The sequence below is a fragment of the Rhinopithecus roxellana genome, chromosome 10 (assembly GCF_007565055.1).
Source record: "Rhinopithecus roxellana isolate Shanxi Qingling chromosome 10, ASM756505v1, whole genome shotgun sequence".
NCBI lineage: Eukaryota > Metazoa > Chordata > Mammalia > Primates > Cercopithecidae > Rhinopithecus > Rhinopithecus roxellana.
The window spans coordinates 54,699,956-54,723,762 of NC_044558.1; the positions used below are offsets into that span (position 1 = coordinate 54,699,956).

Genomic DNA, 23,807 nt, shown 5'->3' on the forward strand with positions numbered 1-23,807 from the left:
TTTGCACAAATTAAACTAGATGATGAGTATTTTTCAAATTAGAAACAAAAAGAGGACCTGACCCTGCCAAGCTTTAACCACCTGGGACAACAAACTTGTTCTTCTCCAGTATCTTATACTTTACACAGTACCATTGGCCTCCCAAGTCACCAGTTCATGCTCCATCCTCATGCAAAGACAGCAATATTGTATTGGAGACAGAGTTAGTCCAAAGGTCCAAGTGCAGCTGGAGCTAGTTTTCTAAGCAAAGAACCTCTGCTTCCATGCATAGATCTTCTTCACTACCCAAACAGTTCCTATTAGCAGAAGAGTGCTAGGAGAAAGAGAGTAAGGAACTCATTAAAGTATAAAGCTAATTCAAAGAGGCGGAAATAGGAAATAAAGGAAGCAAATTAATTCTGGGTAATGTTTAGAAATTCCTTAACAGGTGGTATTTTTCTCTTGAACAGATGAAAACGCTTCAGATAAATAATATTCCTACGAAACAAGGATAAGATTCGTCTGTTATATATGAAAAAAACTAATGCAGGATTGAGTTTACACTATCAAGACCCAGAACTCTGCCTCTTGGGCAAAGCCAAGCATAAAGCAGCAAGCCGCAGTCCCAGAATTAGACAGCTATCCACGGACAGGAGAATGTATACAGCAGGCACAGAATGACTATAGAAGAGAAAAACAAGCAAAAACAAATGTCACTCCATCTGGTTTTAAACCAAATAAGCCCTCCAATCCTAACCAAGGCAAAGGAGAACTGCCTTTCCACAGAACACACCATACTGGTTTCAGTATTTGTTTTCCCACGGGTACCCTTGAAACTCATTTTAATTCAAAAATGAAAACTATAGGCCAAGCACGGTGGCTCATGCCTGTAATCCCAGCACTTTGGGAGGCTGAGGCGGGCGGATCATCTGAGGTCAGGATGAGACCAGCCTGACCAACATGGCGAAACCCCGTCTCTACTAAAGACAAAAAATTAGCTGGGTGAGGTAGCACGCGCCTGTAATCCCAGCTACTAGGGAGGCTGAGGCAGGAGAATCGCTTGAACCCAGGAGGCGGAGGTTGCAGTGAGTCGAGACTGCGCCATTGCACTCCAGCTTGGGCAACCAGAGCAAAACTTCGTCTCAAAAAAAAAAAAAAAAAAAAAAAAAAGAAAACTAGTATTTTGTGAAACAGCCAGAACTATCACAAGGAAAAGACTCCCAGTACTGTATCATAATACTTCCACACACAAAATACCTCCTTTAGGGATGGGGTCATTTCTCTTGGGATAATTCAATTCAATGCTTAATTTTTGGGAAGGGCTGCATGAAGGACAGACTTGTAGTTAAAAACAAAACAAAACAAAACAAAAAACGGGTCTAATTTCTGGCTTTGGTACTTACTAGCTGGGTTACCTTATGCGAGAGTCTTAATTTCCGAGTCTTAGTTTCCTCACCTTCAAATTGAGACTAATAACTAAATATGGACTACTAAATATGGACGCTGGGTTAGGCGCTGCCGAGATACAAGGTGAAAATTCTAGTTGCAAATGGCAAAAGTCCTGAACGTTCTTAGATTTCAAAATGCTTTTTGTACATCGCCTCTTTTCTGCCCGTGAGGACAAGGGCAAACAATTAAAGTAGGAAAAATGTGGGGAGCACTTCATGGTTTATAAAATATTTTTCCGCGTGCCACCTTATTCTAATGTTTTAACTTTCCAGATTTTAAAACAAGTCCTACACCAAATAAATGGTAGAGGGACACAAACTGGAACCAGGCATCCTAACCGCCAGAGCGACCTTCCCGCCGCCCCATGCCTCCCTGAGGTGCTGGTCGGCTGCTTCTGCCCGGGGTACCCAGCAGCCATCCTGCTCTCCACTCAGCACCACCGCAGGTCGGCCGCGTGCCACGCTACTCGCCGGATTATTGGGCGCTGGTTTGGCCTTCGGAGGTCGAGGCTCTCTAAGTGACCTCCTGAACTGGGCTCACTCTTACTTGGCCTCCTCTCTCGAGGCAGCACCCTCCTCTCTAACGAGAACTCCATCGTTCACAGCCCCACGGTGTCCCCGGGGAGCGCCTCCCGCCCCCACCGGCTTTGCCTCAGCTTGTCTTCGCCTTTCCAGCCCTCAGCATCCGCGGACAACCGCGCTCTCGGGGTCCACACGGAAGCGCTCGCGGGGCCCACGTGGAAGCATCCGCAGGCTGTCGCAAGAGCCTACCGTCTTGCCCTCATTGGGCAACCTTACCCTTTTCCTGCCTCAATGTTTTTGCTTCCTCAGTGATTGGACCTGGGCATTGTCCATTCCAGCTCCCAGGCACCGCCCTCTCTCCACCCACTCGGGTTCTCCTTTATTCCAACGCTCCTCACCTAGCCCGTGTCCTGAGGGTGTGCCTAACCCTGGAGCCAGCTTTAAAGGGGAAAGCCCCTCCTCCTGCCCCAGCCCCACCCACCGGGCCCCCCTTCTCCGTCTTTCAGGCCCAGAGCTCCCTCACAGAACTCCCCCGCACCTTGTCGCGCCCGCTCCGCCTCTCCTTCCCAGCCACAGCTAGAGGTCCTGGGCGCACCTGCAGAGCCAGCGGCTTGCTGGGGGCATGCGCTCCATGAAGGCTCTGCAGAAGGCGCTGAGCCGGGCCGGCAGTCACTGCCGGCGGAGAGACTGGGGTCACCTGAGCCGGAGCCCCCTCCTTGGCGGGGGCGTCCGGCACCACCTCAGTGAGGCCGCGGCCCAGGGCAGAGAGACGCCACACAGCAGCCAGCCGCAGCACCAGGATCAGTAAGGCTCCTGGGACAGGGCAGGGGACGGGCTTGCCCCAACTCCCACTGTGGTCCTCGCTAGTTCCCGAGTGCCCTCCCCAGGCAGCGCCCCTCATCTCCCCTCTCCTGGCTCACTAGCCCTGGATGCCTTTTCCTTTGGATGTGGAGCTTTGGGTACGCCGCGTTCGGGCGGTAATCTGCAATCTGCCTGGGAGCGCGTTCGGGCAAGCGGGTCCCGGGGATGGCGCCTGTCCAAGGTGCGCAGTTAACCTGGATCACAGATGCGCCCCGAGTGTTACTTGGCTCACGTGTCTGAGTGCAGGGCCGGGCGCACGCCGCCCGTCCTCACCTTCCCTCGTCTCGGTGTGTATTTTAGGAGATGCGTGGGTGTGGTACAGCCTCCTGCCTCAGGTCCAAGTGTACTGGGGTCTGTCTGTGTGTTGTGTTTCTGCGTGTCCTCGGCGGGTAATGTGTGATGCTCGTGTGTTACTGGTGCGCAGGTACGTACATAAGTGTTGGGTGTGTGCGTAGTAGTGCTCCCTGAACAGCAGAATGGGGGGGATTTTCCAAACTGCTTGTTGAATGGGGAGAATATTTGTAATAGAGCAAAAGTCTTTAAGACGCAGATTTCCCAAACCAGAGCCAGTCAGAGCTATTATTTGTGCTGCCCAGGCTCCGGAATCTAAAAGGTTCTCTTTGGTTATTTCTTCCGCCCAGGTGGCCAAACTTTTATCTTCCCCACCGCCTAGGACACACTTGGTGGCTGAGCCTTTTTCTCCGAGATGCAGACGGTGCTGAACAGGAAATCTTGTCCTCCCCAGAGGGCCAGCATACACACTGTTCAAAGAGCCATTGCTCTACTGTAGCAGGAACAGGAAATGGGCCATCTCCCTCATGACACTCAGAAACATAGACACTATCAGTAAAGTAGCCAGACTGACACAACACTACCTCACCAACTACTCGAGTCTCTGTCGTAAGGGACACCAATAGGTATTATTTATTATTAATGACATTATGCCGTACTTTTCTTTCTTTCTTTTTTGAGACGGAGTCTCACTCTGTCACACAGGCTGGAGTGCAGTGGCACCATCTTGACTCACTGCAACCTCCGCCTCCTGGGTTCAAATCTCCTGCCTCAGCCTCTAGAGTAGCTGGGATTACCTCGAGTAGCTTGGATTGCAGGTACGCTCCACCACACCCCGCTCATTTTTGTAGTTTTAGTAGAGACAGGGTTTCACCATGTTGGCCCAGCTGGTCTTGAACTCCTGACTTCAGATGATCTGCCTGCCTCAGCCTCCCAAAGTGCTGGGATTACAGGCATGAGCTACCACGCCCGGCCCTTTTCTTTCTTTTTTTCATAGTCATGGTGTTTGCTTATCCATATTACACAGTACTTTTCCATCAGCTTCTTCTCAAAGAGACACAGAACATTTAAAAGATAAGCCCTCTCCCTCCTGTTCTAGTCTCCACCCCAACTTCTTCCCAGATATTCACCATGGGAGAAATAAAGTGGGATACAGCAAAGGCTGAACTTCCCTCATCTGTCTACCTTCTGCAGAGTAGGGAACTATAGGTATCCCTAGTTCCCCCCACACACACCTCCTTATCCAGTGGAGTCTGGTGATGGAAGTCTTTTCAGGGGACCTTGTTTCTTCTGCCCAGGGAACCCGCTGTCATATCCTTGGACTGGTACTCCCCAGGCAGAAAGGGTTGTGAGCACTGGAGAGTGATGTGCTCTGGCAGTGTGACACCATGATGGGGTGGGGTTCCTGTGTTTGGCGGAGGAAAGAGAGCAGCAAAGAGGAAATGCGCTGTTATTCCGGTTATTGTTTGTTTAATATTTAGCTATTTAGCTGTATTTATGACTTTTTTTTTTTTTTTTTTTTTTTTGGAGACAGAGTCTCTTTGTCCTCCAGACTGGAGTGCAGTGGCACAATCTCAGCTCACTGCAACCTCTGCCTCAGCTTCCCAAGTAGCTGGGATTACAGGTACCCACCACCACTAATCCACCTGCCTGAGCCTCCCAAAGTGCTGGGATTATAGGCGTTAGCCACCGTGCCCGGCTGTATTTATGACTTTAAAAGAAAAGTAAGAATATCAAGAGGAAAATATCCCAACACAAAGAAATGATAAATGTTTGAGATGACGGATATACTAATTACCCTTACTGATCACTATAATTCTATGTATTGAAACATCGCTATGCATCCCATAAACATCTGTACAATTATGTGTCAATTAAAAAAATAAATTTAGAGCCAGGCGCAGTGGCTCACACCTGTAATCCCAGCACTGTGGGTGGCCAAGGTGGAGAGGATCACTTGAGCTCAGGAGTTTGAAACCAGCTTGGGCAGCATGGCAAAACCCTGTCTCTACAAAAAATATATATATATACAAAAATTAACCAGGCATGGTGGCATGTGCCTGTAGTCCTAGTTACTTGGGAGACTGAGGTGGGATGATCACTTGAGCCCTGTAGGTCGAGGCTGTAGTGATCCATGATTGCACCACCACACTCCAGCCTAGGCAACAGAGTGAGACCCTGCCTCAAAAATAAATAAATAAGTTTATTACTTAAAAAATTTAAAAAGAAAATAAAGATCCCAGTATTAGAGATAACCAATTAATATTGTGATCTAGTCATACATATCCTATATATGTATATATAATTCAACAAAAATGGGATAGTCATATTCTTGAACTTATCTTTTCCATTTATGAACAGCTTTTAATATCATTGAATATGTATGACATTGTCATTTTGTAATTTTAAAAGATTCCATTGTTTGAGGTATCATAGTTTAAATAACCAGTCTTCAATTTGGTTAGTATATACTCTTGTACACTTGTTCAATTATTTCTTAAATTCCAAGGAAATTTTGCCCCCCAGAGATAATCTGATGTCAGTGATATCATGTATAGTTTTCTAGAGATATTTTATGCATAAAATACATGCTGATATTACTTTACTTTTTTTATACAAATGGTATCCTAAACACATTGTTCCTGTACCTTGGTTTTTTGGTATCATACTATATACATTGCTCTTGTACCTTGCTTGTTTTCCCTCAACATTACATTGGTGATCCATCCATATCTGAGGGATATGCAGTTTTTTTAGGCTTGTGATACATTCAGTGGTATAGCATTATTTCCTGTCTTCTGTCAGCTTCCAGGCACAGAGTCCTGAGTCCTGCCTTCAAAGTGTTCCTATGTACTTTCCTTCTTGAGTTATCCCTCAGATAGCTTTTCTCCTCCTCTCCCCGTATAGGCACTAGCTTCATTGTGACAACAAGATTTACCCAGAAGCAGGAAAACTCTTCTGGTGTTCCCTCTTCTGGTATTTCTCCTGACTCCAAACACACACATGCCTAGTCTATGCCAAGCTGTTTGAGTCTTATTTTTTAATCCATTGTTTCAATAGATAATATATTCCATATGGTTCAAAATTCAAAATACACAAAAGATAGTGAAAAGTATCCCTCCCATCCCTTTTTCCCAGCACCTACGTCATCTCTGTAGAAGATGAATCAATCTTACCTATTTATTTATTTATTATGAGATGGAGTCTCACTCCATTGCCCAGGCTGGAGTGCAGTAGTGTAATCTTGGTTCACTGCAACCTCTGCCTCCTGGGTTCAAGCAATTCTCCTGCCTCAGCCTCCTGAGTAGCTGGGGTTACAGGTGGGTGCCACCACACCAGCTAATTTTTGTATTTTTAGTAGAGACGGGGTTTCACCATGTTGGTCAGGCTGGTCTCGAACTCCTTACCTTGTGATCTGCCCACCTTGGGCTCCCAAAGTGCTGGGATTACAGGCATGAGCCACCATGCCCGGCCAGTCTTACCTATTTCTAACTAAATGTTCGTCCAGAAATATTCTGTGCCTGAATAAGCAAACACATATATATTTTTCCCTTTTAAACCTGTGCTTCAACCTGAGAAAACTGATAAAGAAAAAAAAGAAAAAACAAATGAAAACATAAAGCTAGCACTAAAGAACTTATTCATGTAACCAAACACCACCTGTTCCCCAAAAACCTATTGAAAGAAAAAATAAATTAAAAAATAAAAATAAATAAAGCTGGGCATGGTGGCATGCACCTGTAGTCCCAGCTACTAGGGAGGTTGAGGCAGAAGGATCACTTGAGCCCAGGAGTTCAAGGCCAACTTGAGCAATACAGCTAAGCTAACCCCATCTCTAAAAACAAACAAACATAAATACTACCATACTCTATATACTGTTCTATAACATACTTCTTTTAGTTAATATTGTATCCTAGAGATAATTCCATATCAATACTTAGAGCACACCCTAATTTCTTTTTTTTATACTGCATAATATTCCATTGTATAAATATACCATGATTAACCAGTTCCCTATTGTTGCACATCAGATTGTTTCTAATCTTACTATTATTAACAACGCAGTGAAGGCCGGGCGTGGTGGCTCATGCCTGTAATCCCAACACTTTGGGAGGAGGAGGTGGGTGGATCACTAGGTCAGGAGTTTGAGACCAGCCTGGCCAACATGGTGAAACCCCGTCTCTACTAAAAATACAAAAATTAGCTGGGCATGGTGGCACGTGCCTGTAAATCCCAGCTACTTGGGAGGCTGAGGCAGGAGAATCGCCTGAACCCAGGAGGCAGAGGTTGCAGTGAGCAGAGATCACGCCATTGCACTCCAGCCTGGGTGACACAGCAAGACTCCGTCTCTGGCCGGGCGCGGTGGCTCAAGCTTGTAATCCCAGCACTTTGGGAGGCCGAGACGGGCGGATCTTGAGGTCAGGAGATCGAGACCATCCTGACTAACACAGTGAAACCCCGTCTCTACTAAAAAATACAAAAAAACTAGCCGGACAAGGTGGTGGGCGCCTGTAGTCCCAGCTACTCGGGAGGCTGAGGCAGGAGAATGACGTGAACCCGGGAGGCAGAGTTTGCAGTGAGCTGAGATCTGGCCACTGCACTCCAGGCTGGGCAACAGAGCGAGACTCCATCTCAAAAAAAGAAAAAAAAAAAGACTCCATCTCAAAAAAAAAAAAGAAAAAACAACAATGTGATGAATAATTGTAAATGTGTTATTTTTGAGGTGTGTAAGTATACCTGTAGGACAAATCCTTGGAAGTCAAATTATTGGGTCAAAGATTTTTTTTTTAATTTTATTTTTTTATATATTTTTAAAATTTTATTGTTTTGTAATTTATTTATTTATTTTATTTATTTATTTTTTGAGATGGAGTCTGGCTCTGTCGCCCAGGCTGGAGTGCAGTGGCGCAATCTCAGCTCACTGCAAGCTCCGCCTCTGGGGTTCATGCCATTCTCCTGCCTCAGCCTCCCAAGTAGCTGGGACTACAGGCGCCCGCCACCATGCCCAGCTAATTTTTTTTTTTGTATTTTTAGTAGAGACAGGGTTTCACCATTTTAGCCAGGATGGTCTTGATCTCCTGACCTCATGATCCACCTGCCTCAGCCTCCCAAAGTGCTGGGGCTACAGGCGTGAGCCACTGCACCTGACTGGGTCAAAGATCTTTGAAGTGTCTTAATCGAAACTAGCTGTCATATTTGGAAATAATCTGATAAAATAACTCCGCTTGGCTGGGTGTGGTGGCTCACGCCTGTAATCCCACACTCTGGGAGGCTTAGGTGGGAAGATCACTTGAGTCCAGGTGTTTGAGATCAGCCTAGGCAACATAGTAGATCCCTTTTCTACTTAAAAAAATAACTCTTCTAAATATTTTAACATATTAATGGAAATCTTGAAAACTAAGAAGTCTTCAGTACCTGGAATTTTAGGTGCTATAAGCCAGAGAGATACTTTGGGGCACAGGGACCTTGCCAGCAATACAATTTAGTAATTCTTATTGAAGACCCACTGTGTGCTAGGGACTTTGCTCAGTGCTAGGAAGACAAAGATGTATAAAAAAGATGTATAAAGCACAAAGACCTAACAGTGGAGCAAGGGAGATTCTTCTGTCAGTAAGATGGTGTGTTGTGTCAAACCGGCAGCATAAGCAATATCTGGAGGTTTGGGGAAGCCTTTACAGAGTTGGCGACATTTGATCTGGACTTTGAAGAATGAGCAGGACTATACTAAGCAAAGGTCATTCTATGCAGAAGTTATAGCATAAGCAAAGGCCAGGAAGCCTCACAGTTCCCGGCCCATTTTGGTGAACCATCTATATTGCCTGTTACATCTGGAGTGTGTGGGCATGATGGGGAATAGGGAAGTTAAGTGAGCAGGTTTTATTTATTTATTTAGTTAGTTAGTTAGTTAGTTAGTTATTTTTGACACAAAGTCTCACTCTGTCACCCAGGCTGGAGTGCAGTGGTGCAATCTTGACTGACTGTAACCTCTACCTCCCAGGCTCAGGCAATTCTCCTGCCTGAGCTTCCCAAGTAGCTGAGATTACAGGCGCCCACCATCACGCCTGGCTAGTTTTTGTATTTTTAGTAGAGATGGGGTTTTACCATGCTGGCCAGTCTGGTCTCGAACTCCTGACCTCAGGTGATCTGCCCACCTTGGCCTCCCAAAGTGTGGGGATTACAGACGTGAACCACCGTGCCCGGCCAATTGGCAGGTTTTAAAGAGCTTTTAATGGCCTACCAAGTTTTTGTTTTGAGACGGAGTTTTGCTCTTTTTGCCCATGCTAGAGTGCAATGGCAAGATCTCAGCTCACTGCAACCTCCGCCTCGCAGGTTCAAGCAATTCTCTTGCCTCAGCTTCTGTAGTAGCTGGGATTACAGGCATGTGCCACCACGCCCAGTTAATTTTGTATTTTTATTTTTTTTATTTTTTTTATTTTTTTGAGACGGAGTCTGGCTCTGTCGCCCAGGCTGGAGTGCGGTGGCCGGATCTCAGCTCACTGCAAGCTCCGCCTCCCAGGTTCAGGCCATTCTCCTGCCTCCGCCTCCCAAGTAGCTGGGACTACAGAATTTGTATTTTTAATAGAGATGGGGTTTCACCATGTTGGCCAAGCTGGTCTTGAACTCCTAACCTCAGGTGATCCAACCACCTCAGCCTCCCAAAGTGCTGGGATTACAGGTGTGAGCCACCATGCCTGGCCTACTTCTTATTTCAAGAGCTTATTCTGTAGGCATAGGGAGTTACCAAATGTTTTTGAGTAGAGAAATTACATTTGAGTTTAGAAAGATCACTGGCACAGTTTGGCCGGGCGTAGTGGCTCATGCCTGTAATCCCAGCACTTTGGGAGACGGAGGCAGGCGGATCACAAGGTAAGGAGTTCCAGACCAGCCTGACCAAAATAGTGAAACCCCGTCCCTACTAAAAATACAAAAACATTAGCCGGGCGTGGTGGCGCACACTTGTCATCCCAGCTACTCAGGAGACTGAGGCAGGAGAATCGCTTGAACCCGGGAGGCGGAGGTTGCAGTGAGCTGAGATCGCACCATTGCACTCCAGCCTGGGCAACAGAGCCGGACTCCATTTCAAAAAAAAAAAAAAAAGATCACTAGCACATTTTAGAAGATGGATTGAAGCAACAAGAGTGAAACTGTCTCAAAAAAAAAAAGAAAAAAAAAGACGGATTGAAAGTCAAGAGTGTGTAGTGGCAATTAGGTAAAAGGGAATAAGGAGCTGATGATATACATGATTTATTGAACATCTACTTTGTGTCAGACAGTTTTTCACGGAATTTTTATCTTAAGCCTCACATCACCCAGGTGAAGTAGACATTACTACCCTTATATAAGGAAGCAAGTTCAGCAATATTAAGCAAACTGCTCAAGATCACACAGCTATTATGGAGCAAACTCTGGTCTACTACAGCACGCTGGCACAGGGAAAAGGAGAAGAGAGGGTGGATTTGAGACATTATGAGGCAGATTCATCCAATGTTGGTGACCAACTAAGCATGGACTTAAGGTGTGGAAACTATCAAAATGATGCCACATTTCCAGCTTGGCACCCAGGTGGGTGGTAATGCTGTTAACCCAGGTGGGAAACAAGAGGAGAAGAAGAGGGAACGAGGTGAGATGACTCAGGTTTGGACATACTGAGTTTTCAGTGCTTGTGGGGCACCTATAGGTGGAAGTGTGAGAAGGAAGCTAAAAATAAAGATCTGAAGGTCAGGAGTAAAAGCTAGAGAAAAGATCTACAACTTCTTAGGACAGACATGAAAGTTAGATTTATAGGGATAGATCAGATGGTTTAAGGAGGAGGCATAGAATGAGGACACTCACCTACTTATAAGCCCTTGTTGCAGAAGGAGGAGCAGGTAGCAGTTCTCAGGCCCCACTTTCCTCCCCATTCTCTGCCCCCAGTGATTCATCAGAAAGTGGCATGCTGTCCCGCCTGGGTGATTTGCTCTTCTACACTATTGCTGAAGGACAGGAACAAATCCCTATCCACAAGTTCACCACTGTAAGTTGCTCTCTACCTGTTCAGGATGCTAATTCCTTAAGATCTCTGAAAAGTGGGGGAAACGAGGGTATGACAAGTGCAGGGCAGCTAATGGGTTGCTACATGAGGGTGAAGCATACAGATGGATGAGAATCCAGATGTCTAGGCTGATAAGACAAGCCCATCCCTGCCCCAGGGTCAGAAGATTAAACCCTCTAGAAAGAGGACAGGAAACCCTTGTTAGCCTTCAGAGTTGCTCCATCCCCTCCTTTCTTATTCTCCAAACCCATTTGTTCCACCTATTGTAGTGGCTGGGGTTCAGCTAATCGGGTATCCACTGGGAAAGATTATGAGGAGTACATCACTGTCCTTGTAGCTGACCTTTCTGGTCTCTTCTTTCCTCTAAAGGCACTAAAGGCCACTGGGCTGCAGACATCAGATCCTCGGCTCCAAGACTGCATGAGCGAGATGCACCGTGTGGTCCAAGAGTCCAGTAGTGGTGGCCTCTTGGACCGAGATCTCTTCCGAAAGTGAGGGCCCCAGAAACAAGGGCACTGCTCTCTGAAAACTGTCCTGTGGACATAGACTCTCACAGCAGGGAGGAATTTGCGAATTGTATAGTTCAATTCTTCATTTTATTTTATTACTTATTATATAAGTTATACATGAATACTCATTATAAGAGTTCAAACAATATAGAAATGCATGTTCTCCTTTCCCTCCCTACTCAATCCCTATCCTCTTTTCCCCAAAGTAAATATTAACAGATTAGTGGGTATCTTCTAGATAATGTCCTATGTATTGACATACATACATGAATATATGTAAATATACTTCCATGATTTAGGATTTTTAAATATCAAGGTAACATACATACATATTATTCTGGTATTTATTTTTTTTCTCATATCCCAAGACATAGTGTCTTTCCACATCATTAAAACCTCTCATTTTACAGGTAAGGAAACTAAGACACAGAAAGGCAAACTGATTTGCCAAAGGTAACACAGCTGTTGATCCCAAACCGGAAGACCACTCAACCTTCTTTATTCGCAATTTCCATGGCTCCAGAGTGAGTCCCAGCTGCATCTCTCTAGCCCCCTAATCCAATCATATCTGGGATCCAGGTGTGTGAGCAGCAACATTGTGCTCCTGACCCAGGCATTCCGAAAGAAGTTTGTCATTCCTGATTTTAAGGAGTTCACGGGCCATGTGGATCGCATCTTTGAGGATGCCAAAGAGCTCACTGGAGGCAAAGTGAGAGCCAGGGGACTAAGGGAGGGGTCAGGGACCTGGGCCAAATCTCTCTCTTTTTTTTTTTCTTTTTTTTTTCTGAGATGGAGTCTTGCTCTGTCACCCGGGTTGGAGCGCAATGGTGCAATCTCAGCTCACTGTAGCCTCCACCTCCCAGGTTCAAGCGATTCTCCTGTCTCAGCCTCCCGAGTAGCTGGCATATGCCACCATGCCTGGCTAATTTTTGTATTTTTAGTAGAGATGGGGTTTTGCCATATTGGCCAGGCTGGTCTCGAACTCCTGACCTCAAGTGATCCACCCACCTTGGCCTCCCAAACTGCTGGGATTACAGGCATGAGCCACCACACCTAGATATACCTTGCTTCTCAGAGATTTCCTGCGGCTGGGAATCCTATGAATGAGAAATGAGAAGCAGAACTTCTGTAAATGGGGACCTGGCTTCATGTGTTTCTATACACATGATTCCTAGAGCAGGTGAGGGAATCAAGAGTCTATAATACAGTCTTCAAAGACTGAGCCTAAGAAGCAAAAGGGGAAGGTGACCTCAGAATTCTCCTTTTTTAACTTCCATTAGCTTTACTGCTATCTCTACAGGATTGGGGAATACAGAAAGACATGGCCTTCTAGGACTTAAGGCTCGGAATTTCTGGGAGCAACAGGCAGGAGGGAACCCCTTTGCCCTATAGAAGACAGAATTTTAGCTTTTATCTAAAAGATTCTCTTTACCCTCATCCTCAACTCTGTTCCTTTTCTCCACATCCATCTCCCTTTTCTCCACCCATTCATGTCCAGGTGGCAGCCTACATCCCTCAGCTGGCCAAGTCAAACCCAGACCTGTGGGGTGTCTCCCTGTGCACTGTGGATGGTCAGCGGTGAGATGCTGGGCAAGAGGAAGGGGAGGCAGGGCACAGGTGCCGAACACAGGCCAACCCCTTTCATGGCCTCTGTCTGCCTCCAGGCACTCTGTGGGCCACACAAAGATCCCCTTCTGCCTGCAGTCCTGTGTGAAGCCCCTCACCTATGCCATCTCCATAAGCACCCTAGGCACTGACTACGTGCACAAGTTTGTGGGCAAAGAGCCTAGTGGCCTGCGCTACAACAAGCTCTCCCTCAATGAGGAAGGTGAGCACCACCAAGGCTCAGACCGTACTTATGGCCGTCCCCTCCTCCTTACCCCCACCCCATCCCCCAGCCTTTTTTGTTTCTCTGCCCTTCCTGATTAACCCTGTCATGCCTTTCTCCCTAACAAGCAATCTTTCTTGTCTAACCCACAAAATGAGCAGGCTGTCAGGGAGGCTTTGTTCAGTGGCTAAGACTCTTGGTGGTTTGTATTTCCCCAGGAATCCCCCATAACCCCATGGTCAATGCTGGTGCCATTGTTGTCAGCTCCCTGATCAAGGTCAGTGCCACCTTAACCTTCTGACAGGTATTATCCTCTAAGCTCCTGTGTTCCTGTATCCCTCATATTTGTTCAGCTCTCTGGGGAGACTGGTGGGGCTCTGATTCCTTTGAGGGTCCCCAGAAGGCACATGAGGCACAGCAGGGACCCACACGTTACGCTGACGATGTCAGTAAAAGAGACTGCACCACCTCCCTCACCCCCACTAGTACTGTTCCCTGCCCCCACCCATGAGTCTAGAGCCTAGAGCTTCCCGACTCTTAGAGAAGTGAGCAGGTCCTGACCCCTGCCTAGGACCAAGGGCCAAATGCCAGAGACAAGGGGAGGACAGCACTACTGGGCACTGATTGGCCATTTCTGGGTGTGGGACACCTGCAGGGAAGGGTGAATGGCCAGGCCAGGGCAGTTATTCACGTCACCTGGAACTGTGAGTTGGCCTTGAACAGGGTGTCAAACTAGCCCATCAGCTGTAGGTCTCCCAGAGCTTGAGCAAGAACCTGGGAGCAGCTGGGCAGCAACACCCTGGGGCCAATCATAGCCCCTCCTGAGGAAGGTGGTGTTAGGAATCCTCCCCCCAGGGACTCAGGTGTCACAGTCCCTGTGGTATTGACTCTGTAATTGACACATGAGTAAGCAATGAGTCTGGGTGAGGAAATGAGGCTGAGTCTCTCCCCTTGTTCTGTGATAGCTCCATCTACAAACCTGTATCTGGGACCTGCCTCACCCCATTCCCATCTAAGTAGGAACTTAAAAAAAAAAAAAAAAAAATTGAGGCCAGGCGCAGTAGCACATGCCTGTAATCCCAGCACTTTGGGAGGCCAAGGCCGAGGCGGGCGAATCACGAGGTCAGGAGATCGAGACCATCCTGGCTAGCACGGTAAAACCCCGCCTCTACTAAAAATACAAAAAATTAGCCAGGCGTGGTGGCGGGTGCCTGTGGTTCCAGCTGCTCAGGAGGCTAAGGCAGGAGAATGGTGTGAACCCGGGAGGCGGAGCTTGCAGTTGAGCCGAGATTGTGCCACTGCACTCCAGCCTAGGTGACAGAGCGAGACTCCGTCTCAAAAAAAAAAAATCTATCTATCTATCTATCTATCTATCTATCTATCTAGAGAGAGAGAGAGAGAGAGAGAGAGAGAGAGACAGGGTCTCTCCTTTGTTGCCCAGGCTGGTCTCAAACCCCTGGGCTCGAGCGATCCTCCCACCTCGGCCCCCCAAATTGCTGAGATTACAGGCATGAACCATCATGCTAGCCAGTGGGATAGAGTAAAGGTCTAGCATGGGGTGTAAGGAATGAGGATGGAGATCAGGGATAGGGTGGGGCTGGGAGACAGGATTAGAGTCAGGAAAATGAACGTGGGAGTCAGGGATGAGGGTTTGGATTGAGAATGGAAGTGGAATGGCCCAGCAAGGTGGCTCATGCCTGTAATTCCAGCTACTCAGAGGCTGAGGTGGGAGGATCACTCGAGCCTGGGAGGTCGAAGCTGCAGTGAGCCACGATCATGCCACTGCACTCCAGCCTGGGTGAAAAAGCAAGACTCTGCCTCAAGAGAAAGAGAGGAGCCAATGGAAGTGCGGTGTTTTCAGGAAAAAAAAAAAAAAAAAAAAAAAAACAGGCCACTATAAAATTGAACACATTTGCAGCAGCAGGACCAGTCTAACACTTGAACTCCACTAGATCCTTCTGATCCTTCCCTCTGTCATCCTCCTAGGCTTAGAAGACTGACATCTCTCTCTTTTTCTGCAGATGGACTGTAACAAAGCAGAGAAGTTTGATTTTGTAAGTTCCCTTGCTACTTGGCCCCTGGCTGCATTTCTCCACAGCATGCTGTCCTCTCCAGCTGCCCCAGTGGCTCTCTAACTCCACTACCAGGTGCACCAGCCCATACTAGAAGCCTTATTTCCAGAAGTGTGGAAATCTGCTGGCCTCAGAGAGGAAAGCCTCTTGACAAGACCTGAGTTCAGAAGGGCTAGTCAGCCTGTGAGGTATTAATAGAGCTTCTTAGTCAAGTGGAGCCTCAATGTCCCTTTTTCGCTTCCAGGTGTTGCAGTATCTCAACAAAATGGCTGGGAATGAATACATGGGTTTCAGCAATGCCACGTAAGTCCCTGTTCAGAGGACTGACTGAAAGCATTGTGGTGTATCTGTGTGTACTTAGGATGGGGACAAGAGGAATGGGGGAGAGAGAATCTTAGGAGGAAGAAATCCCAGGGGAACTTTGGCCCTCCAGCTTCCTCTGAGTCCCTTCATCAACATTTGTTTACCTTGTAAAATAATTTTTTCCATTACTAATTAGTACGTAATGAGAGAGTGTGATGGTTTGTGCCTAAGCCCTTTCTTGCCAAGACTTTCAAAGCCAAAAACTTCACCAGTTTTCCTAGACTAGATGACTACACAGTTTGGGGGTTTGGTTTGGGTTTACTTTATAATAAAGCTACGCTGAGTGTTTGCTGAGGTTCAGAAATTTCCTCTAATATTACTGTGAGAAGTTATAAAGGGGTTCATTTAGTTTGTGGTGTGATGTAGTTCTGTCTCTCTCAGGGAGGGTAATTTTCCCCTTCTCCCAACACCTATTCCTCCAACTTCAAGTACTAAATTGGGTGTTTGCTTCAGATTCCAGTCGGAGAAGGAAACAGGGGATCGGAATTATGCCATTGGCTATTATCTCAAGGAAAAGAAGGTAACCAGGAGAGGCTGGGAGAGAAAGTCCCTGGGAATTCTGCTGCTAGTGGAAGAACAGTAGGGGCTAGGGGTTTCGGCCGAGACCCTGACAATGTGAAAGGGCTGCTGATGTCCTGAAGAGAAATGCTCTCCCCTCTCTTCCTTGCAGTGCTTTCCTAAGGGGGTGGACATGATGGCTGCCCTTGATCTCTACTTCCAGGTAAGAAAACACTGCTCAGGGCCGAGGGAACAGGACAGACTGTCCTTGCCCTACACCTGAGGGTACCATGTGCAGGTTCACATCACATCTTCACCTATTCTTTGTTTTCATAGCTGTGCTCTGTGGAGGTCACTTGTGAATCAGGCAGTGTCATGGCAGCCACCCTCGCCAATGGTGGGATCTGCCCCATCACAGGCGAGTGTGTGCTGAGTGCTGAAGCAGTGCGCAACACCCTCAGCCTCATGCATTCCTGTGGCATGTATGACTTCTCTGGCCAGTTTGCCTTCCACGTGAGTTTCTGGCTCTGCCATCCATCTGTCATGCACCCAGTGCTAAGAAGAGAGAACATTGACTCTCTGAAGATAGAGGTGGAAGCTTGTTCCTGCCTCTCATTCACTAACTTCCAGGAAGGCAATTAGGTTGAGACTCCTTAGATGAGTTTCTCAAAAACACCAAGTTCCTTGAATATATAAAGAGATGTCTGGCTGGGCGCGGTGGCTCACGCCTGTAATCTCAGCACTTTGGGAGGCCAAGGCGGGCAGATCCGAGGTCAGGAGACCGAGACCATCCTGACTAACACAGAAAATTAGACGGGCATGGTGGTAGGCACCTGTCGTCCCAGCTACTTGGGAGGCTGAGGCAGGAGAATGTCGTGAACCCGGGAGGCAGAGCTTGCAGTGAGCTGAGATTGCGCCACTGCACTCCAGCCTGGGCAACAGAGCAGGACTCTGTCTCAAAAAAAAAAAAAAAAAAAAAAGAGATTTCTTTGGGAGGCTGAGGCGGGTGGATCACCTGAGGTCAGGAGTGCAAGACCAGCCTGACCTACGTGGTGAAACCCCATCTCTACTAAATACAAAAAATTAGCTGGGAGTGGTGGTGTGCACCTGTAATCCCAGCTACTTGGGAGGCTGAGGCAGGAGAATTGCTTGAACCTGGGAGGTGAAGGTTGCAGTGAGCCGAAATTGTGCCATTGCACTCTAGCCTGGGCAACAAGAGCAAAACTCCGTCTCAAAAAAAGAAAAAGAAAAAACAAACAAACAAACAAAAAAAACGAGAGATGTTGCAGCTCCTGAATTGTGCTTCACATTGCTGGCTCTTCTCCTTGAGGTCTCAGCTTAGAGGTCATTTCCAAAGAAAGACTTTTCTGATCATCCTATCTCACATGGGCCCCCTTCTACCTCTATTTACAGCACCCTACTTCTTCTCACTATTTATCACAATTACTTTAAAAATTACTTGACTATTTATTTACCTGTTTATTACCCATCTCCTAACACTATTTATTTACCAGTTTATTACCTATCTCCTAATACCAGAATGCTAGTTCTAGCACAGCATCCAGCACAGAATGCTGTATTTCAAAAAATATTTTCTAGCTGAATCAATGAATTTTAAGAGAAGGAAAGGACAGGAGTAATAAAAGAAGCTAATTAACAAGCCAAAAGGTTGAGGTGGATTGTGGCCATGCAGTCATTTGTAAACTTAAGAGTACAGCCTAACTTGTTTATTTTCTGATTTGGGGCACACCCACATCATCCTCAGCTTCAATTCTGTTCCCCAGGTGGGCCTGCCAGCCAAGTCAGCTGTATCAGGAGCCATCCTCCTGGTGGTACCCAATGTCATGGGAATGATGTGCCTGTCACCCCCATTGGACAAGCTGGGGAATAGCTATAGGGGGACCAGCTTCTGCCAGGTGAGATGCTTTGCATATAGTACTTAATATTTTTGAAGCAATAAATTTGTTTAATGGTACCACTTTTATTTGAATAAAATAATTTTGAGCTCCTACTAAGTGTAAGGAGTAAATACACAGTATCTTTGGCTTACAATTCTAGAAGTTGGTGTCTCTCTTCAATTTCCACAACTATGACAACCTGAGGCACTGTGCTCGGAAGTTAGACCCACGGCGTGAAGGGGGAGAAGTTCGGGTAAGGAAAACTCCAGGTGGCTTGTAAGAATATTTCAAAGGCCAGGTGCGGTGGCTCACACCTGTAATCCCAGAACTTTGAGAGGCCGAGGCGGGCGGATCACGAGGTCAGATCAAGACCATCCTGGCTAACATGGTGAAACTCTGTCTCTACTGAAAATACAAAAAATTAGCTGGACATGGTGGCACGTGCCTGTGGTCCCACTACTTGGGAGGCTGAGGCAGGAGAATCACTTGAAATTGGGAGGTGGAGGTTGCAGTGACCCAAGATCACGCCACTACACTCCAGTCTGGACGACAGAGCAAGACTCTGTCTCAAAACAAAAAGAAAAAAATAAAAAATATTTCAGAGTAGCACACTCCATAACACTTCAGCAATACCCTTCACTAAGTCCCCATGGAGGAAGGTCACAGGGCAGAGCTGACATAGGTGAGCTCAATTAATGTCAGGAGGGTATGATTTGTGTTCCAGAACAAGACTGTGGTCAACCTGTTATTTGCGGCCTACAGTGGTGATGTCTCAGCTCTTCGAAGGTAATGCTACTGTTGACCAAATACACACAATGAAATACTCCTGGTCAGAGATTTTACTGGGAGGCAGCATAGCAAAATAGTTAAATGCTTCAGCTTTGGAATTAGACAGAATGGATATAGATTGCATTTAAATTAGATTTTTTTAAAAAAGGAGATTTTTTTTTTTTTTTTTTTTTTTGAGACGGAGTCTTGCTCTGTCACCCGGGCTGGAGTGCAGTGGCCGGATCTCAGCTCACTGCAAGCTCCGCCTCCCGGGTTCACGCTATTCTCCTACCTCAGCCTCCCGAGTAGCTGGGACTACAGGCGCCCGCCACCGCGCCCGGCTAGTTTTTTGTATTTTTAGTAGAGACGGGGTTTCACCGTGTTAGCAGGATGGTCTCGATCTCCTGACCTCGTGATCCGCCCGTCTCGGCCTCCCAAAGTGCTGGGATTACAGGCTTGAGCCACCGCGCCCGGCCAGGAGATTTTTTTTTTAAAGTAAACTGCCTGCTCTATAATTCATGTTAGCCGTTGTTATTGAGTGTTAAGAGCAGAGTCCGAGGAAGTAGGTACTCTGCCTCCAATGGGCACTTACCACAGGTAGGCAGTGAGTGATATTTCTGGCAGCATCACATTCCCATCTCTCTAATATGGGTGCAATAATCTCATCTGGGTATGGAAAAAAGATTATTGAGAGCCTACAAATCTGGGTATAGGCTATTTCACTTTCTCTGAAACTCATCCAGTCTGACACCAGTTCACAAAGAACACCTGTGATTCCAGTCTGATCTAGGCAACTCTAGCTGCTTTCCCACTACCCTCAGGTTTGCCTTGTCAGCCATGGATATGGAACAGAAAGACTATGACTCACGCACAGCTCTCCATGTTGCTGCAGCTGAAGGTACTGAAGGGTTAAGGATGGGAGGGTAATCATAAGACCCTTTCTTTTTCACCAAAAGTTCCTTCGCTATATGTGCTCTCAAGGTTATAGGGGCAGCAACTAGTTTTATCTAGACACCCTTCGCTTTGCAGCTAGACTATTACTGGGTGCTGCAGGGTACAAAATGGGAAGAAGCCTTTTCCACTCCCCTCTTGGTAAAGACTTCAGTGGCTAAGTGTCTGCACCAAAGGTTTCAAGACCTGTGCCTTCTCATTTTCCTTCTGCCCATATTCCTAGGACACATCGAAGTTGTTAAATTCCTGATCGAGGCTTGCAAAGTGAATCCTTTTGTCAAGGACAGGTGAGTATTAGGCTAAAAGTGGAGGAGGGTGGGCACAGCTTCTCTACCGACCCTCCAGCCACCATGCGAATATATACAACCACCACACTCTTCATGTCTCCTTTGCCTGATCATATCATTATTTCTTTCAGATGGGGCAACATTCCCCTGGATGATGCTGTGCAGTTCAACCATCTGGAGGTGGTCAAACTGCTTCAAGATTACCAGGATTCCTACACACTCTCTGACACTCAGGCTGAGGCAGCAGCTGAGGCCCTGTCTAAAGAGAACTTAGAAAGCATGGTATGAGCACAGGTCATGGAGAGCCCCTGCTCAAGAAAAAGCACGAGCTGGCCACACATGTAATCCATAACCACCAAAAATGCTATGGAGAGCTACACTGCTTCAGTGGGGACCAAGTAGTCATGTGGTGACTTAGGCTACTGCTTTCTATGAGAGTCAAAATACCCCATTCCCTCAGCAGACAGAGTACAGAGAAGGGCCTCAGTAGACACCTGCGGTAGAGCTATCCAGAGAGAATGGGCTTCAAGGTACAGCCTAATGGCTTGCCCCACTCAAAACCATCCCAGCTCTTCACCCAGGTGTCCTCTTCCTCTCCCTGAAGAAACCATCATGAGAGAAAGACATTCTGGTGGAGGGACTCTAGCTACCATGCACATGTATATATCCACAGAATATGGGAAGTGGAAATGGCTATGTACATGGCTTTAGTAGTCTGGAGAGATCTACTCCCCTTGACCAGGACATGCTGCTGCTACTGCTAACAGCCAATTTTATAGACAGAGAAAGTATTTTGTGTTCAAATAAACTTTAATTATCAAATCATTTTCGCTAAACCCAGTCCTTCTTTCTTCCTTAGGGGTATCTAGCTTCATCACCATCATAGAAGGTAGAAAAAGATGGAATCACAGGGTCAGAGCACAGCTTCTCTACCTACTCTACCAAACAGTACATATTCACTTACCCTGCCAGGTTTTTCTCAACTCCAAATACTGCTTTAGGTTAAGTATATTCTGCTGCCAAGGGAAGTGTAGGTTTGAGTCTAAACAGGCTCTGAAACAGATTGTGCAAAAAAACCTCAGGCCTTCCTCCTTCCTCGGGAAGTTCCAACTGTGGCAGAAATGAAGATGGAACTTCTCAAGTATAAACAGTTTTGGCTGGGCATGGTGGCTCACACCTGTAATCCCAGCACTTTGGGAGGCCAAGGTGGGTGGATCACATGAGGCCAGGAGTTTGAGACCAGCCTGGCCAACATGGCGAAACCCCATCTCTACTAAAAATATAAAAATGAGACGGGCACGGTGGCACACACCTGTAATCCCAGCTATTCAGGAGGCTGAGGCACGAGAGTCACTTGAACCCTGAAGGCAGAGGTTGCAGTGAGCCAAGATCATGCCACTGCACTCCAGTCTGTGTGACAGAGTGAGACTGTCTCAAAAAATAAATAAAAGAATCAACAGTTTCTAGCACTCATACCCTAGATATCCCCCAAGTGTCTCTCTTCCCCTTTGGTCATGGTTATAACTGGGATAATGATTATGACAGACTGGCTGGGTGTCAGAGGTATAGATTAAGGTAGATGGACTCAGGGTAAGGAGAGCTACAGCTGTCTGGGGCTGAAGGTCTATGGCACTGAGCTACTGGGGAAGGAGGGCTCTGTTTTCATTTTGACACACTGAGTTAATAAAGCACTTACTGAGGGAGCCAGAGCCCAAACTCTGAATGTGCTGTAGAAAAAGGGCCAAGTCATTGACTGCACCACTCCTTCAGCCAGAGGTAGAAAGGATTTACTCTTCAGCGATCTGGTAGAGCCCCAAGAACAAACAAGTTACATGTGGACAAAGGGAGGGAGAGGTATCATGGTGATTAATAAATTCAAACAAAGCTGAATGATAAGACCCCAGGATGGAATACAGTCTGAGAAAGGTCTGGGCAAAGGGAAGCAGAGGGACTGAAGGAAGCAGGTCAGGGAAGATATATCACCCATGGTAGCCTAGGAAATTGGCAGTAGTTGGTGGGTGGGAGAAGGAGGGTTTGGCTGTATGCCTAGCTTTCACAAGGTAGGGGATGAGGAAGATGATTATGATATTGCACAAAGGACCCAACATTGAACTGCGGGAGCTAGAGGTTGCTTGAGGCAAAGTAAAAAGGCTTCAGACATTTTCAAAAGGAGGCTGGCCAACAGCGTGATTAGGGACTCCAGTAATGGAAATACTAGAGGCCCGGGGGCACCTCAAGCCCTGAATGGGTCAGCAGCTCTCCATCCCAGAGAGCAAAGGCAGGCACCACTGGACCCCGGAAATCTGTCTGTAGCGTGTGAACCACAGAGACCTGGCTCACATCCACCAGGCTCAGCTTCTGGGCCTCATACTCCAGCAGCAGCCCCACCTTCTCTGGCTGCCCAATACCCTCAATTGGGGCTTTCTCGTTGGCCAACATGGTGTACCACTTGCGCTGGGCATAGGTGAACACCCAGGAACGATCATCAACACCAATGCAGCTATCCCGGGACATGTCCACATCTGCCACTCCTATCCGGAACTGCTGGGAGCGCTTCACTGTCACTTCCCAGTAGTGTCTGCCACTGGTGACCGCTGTGTCTGCCAGCACCACTGCCCACTCCCGGAAGCGCTCCACATTCAAGGCCACCTTGGTGGGCTCCAATCCCACCAAGCCATATTTGACACCCGTATCACCTCTGAAGAGTGCCAGGCTGCTGTGGGCGGTTTTTTCTTCCAATTTGAAACTGACGCCTGCGGGCAGAGCAAAAAGACGGGATAATAACAGGGGCTAGAACCCTAGGGCTGGTGATATATTCAGATCTGAGGCAGGCAGTCATGAGACACGAGCAACTAGGGAAGAGTCAGAATGCCAAGCGGGCAAGAGAGTCGGGGGGTCGCTTTAGTATGGATAGCTCATGGAGCTGAAAAACTCGGATTGAGGAAGTCCCGGAATTTAAAGAAACCAAATGGTGTCACAGGTTTGGAATCTAGAGACCAAGGCAGGTGGGGGAAGGAAAAGACCCGAGAGGGTTGGAATTGCTTCTCGGAGTCGGGTCTGGGAATAATAGACGGAAGCCATCCTGGAGGTAAAAGAGTAAAAAGAGATAATCCTACCTCTCTGGGCCTCTGTGGAGGCAACTCCCAATCGTTTGGCTCCCCAGCGGCACAAGCGCAAAGAACGTGCAAAGAGCAGCGCCATCTTGCGCCATGGATGAGCCGGGCACGCCTCCCGCTTACAGACTCAGCCATCTGCCCGCCTGCTCCCCTAGCACGTGGTGCGCGTGGGGCGGCCGCGCAGTGTTATGACGTAGGAGCAACGCCTTGCGGGAGGCCGCCGCGTTAGCGGTTTCTTTTCTGATTCTACCCGGTGGTTGATGCTGTTTATTCAGTTTTTCTGCGTAGATGGACGCCGCTCCCATTTGAACTACATAAAACTTTTAGAGATGTAGTGTTGCCAGATGCTTAAAAGTATAGATTTTAAAATTAAACAGTACTGTA

The 23,807-nt window shown here is 47.2% G+C and overlaps 2 protein-coding genes across 2 annotated transcripts; one reads left to right on the top strand and one right to left on the bottom strand.

Moving 5' to 3' along the window:
- The first annotated feature begins 2,355 nt into the window (after positions 1-2,355).
- On the top strand, positions 2,356-21,132 carry GLS2 (glutaminase 2). The gene is made up of 18 exons (XM_010377782.2): positions 2,356-2,753; positions 11,016-11,115; positions 11,503-11,624; positions 12,222-12,351; positions 13,141-13,220; positions 13,307-13,470; positions 13,689-13,747; positions 15,492-15,524; positions 15,787-15,845; positions 16,359-16,425; positions 16,576-16,626; positions 16,740-16,916; positions 18,188-18,319; positions 18,462-18,554; positions 19,026-19,087; positions 19,891-19,967; positions 20,244-20,307; positions 20,439-21,132. Exons 1-18 carry the CDS (start codon positions 2,572-2,574, stop codon positions 20,593-20,595), a joined length of 1,809 nt encoding a protein of 602 aa, XP_010376084.1. The 5' UTR covers positions 2,356-2,571; the 3' UTR covers positions 20,596-21,132.
- SPRYD4 (SPRY domain containing 4) lies at positions 21,099-23,613 on the bottom strand. Its single transcript, XM_010377783.2, has 2 exons — positions 23,424-23,613; positions 21,099-23,060 (listed from the first exon to the last, which is right to left on the bottom strand). The coding sequence occupies exons 1-2, from the start codon at positions 23,506-23,508 to the stop codon at positions 22,522-22,524; spliced, it is 624 nt and encodes a 207-aa protein (XP_010376085.1). The 5' UTR covers positions 23,509-23,613; the 3' UTR covers positions 21,099-22,521.
- Between the last annotated feature and the right edge of the window lie 194 nt (positions 23,614-23,807).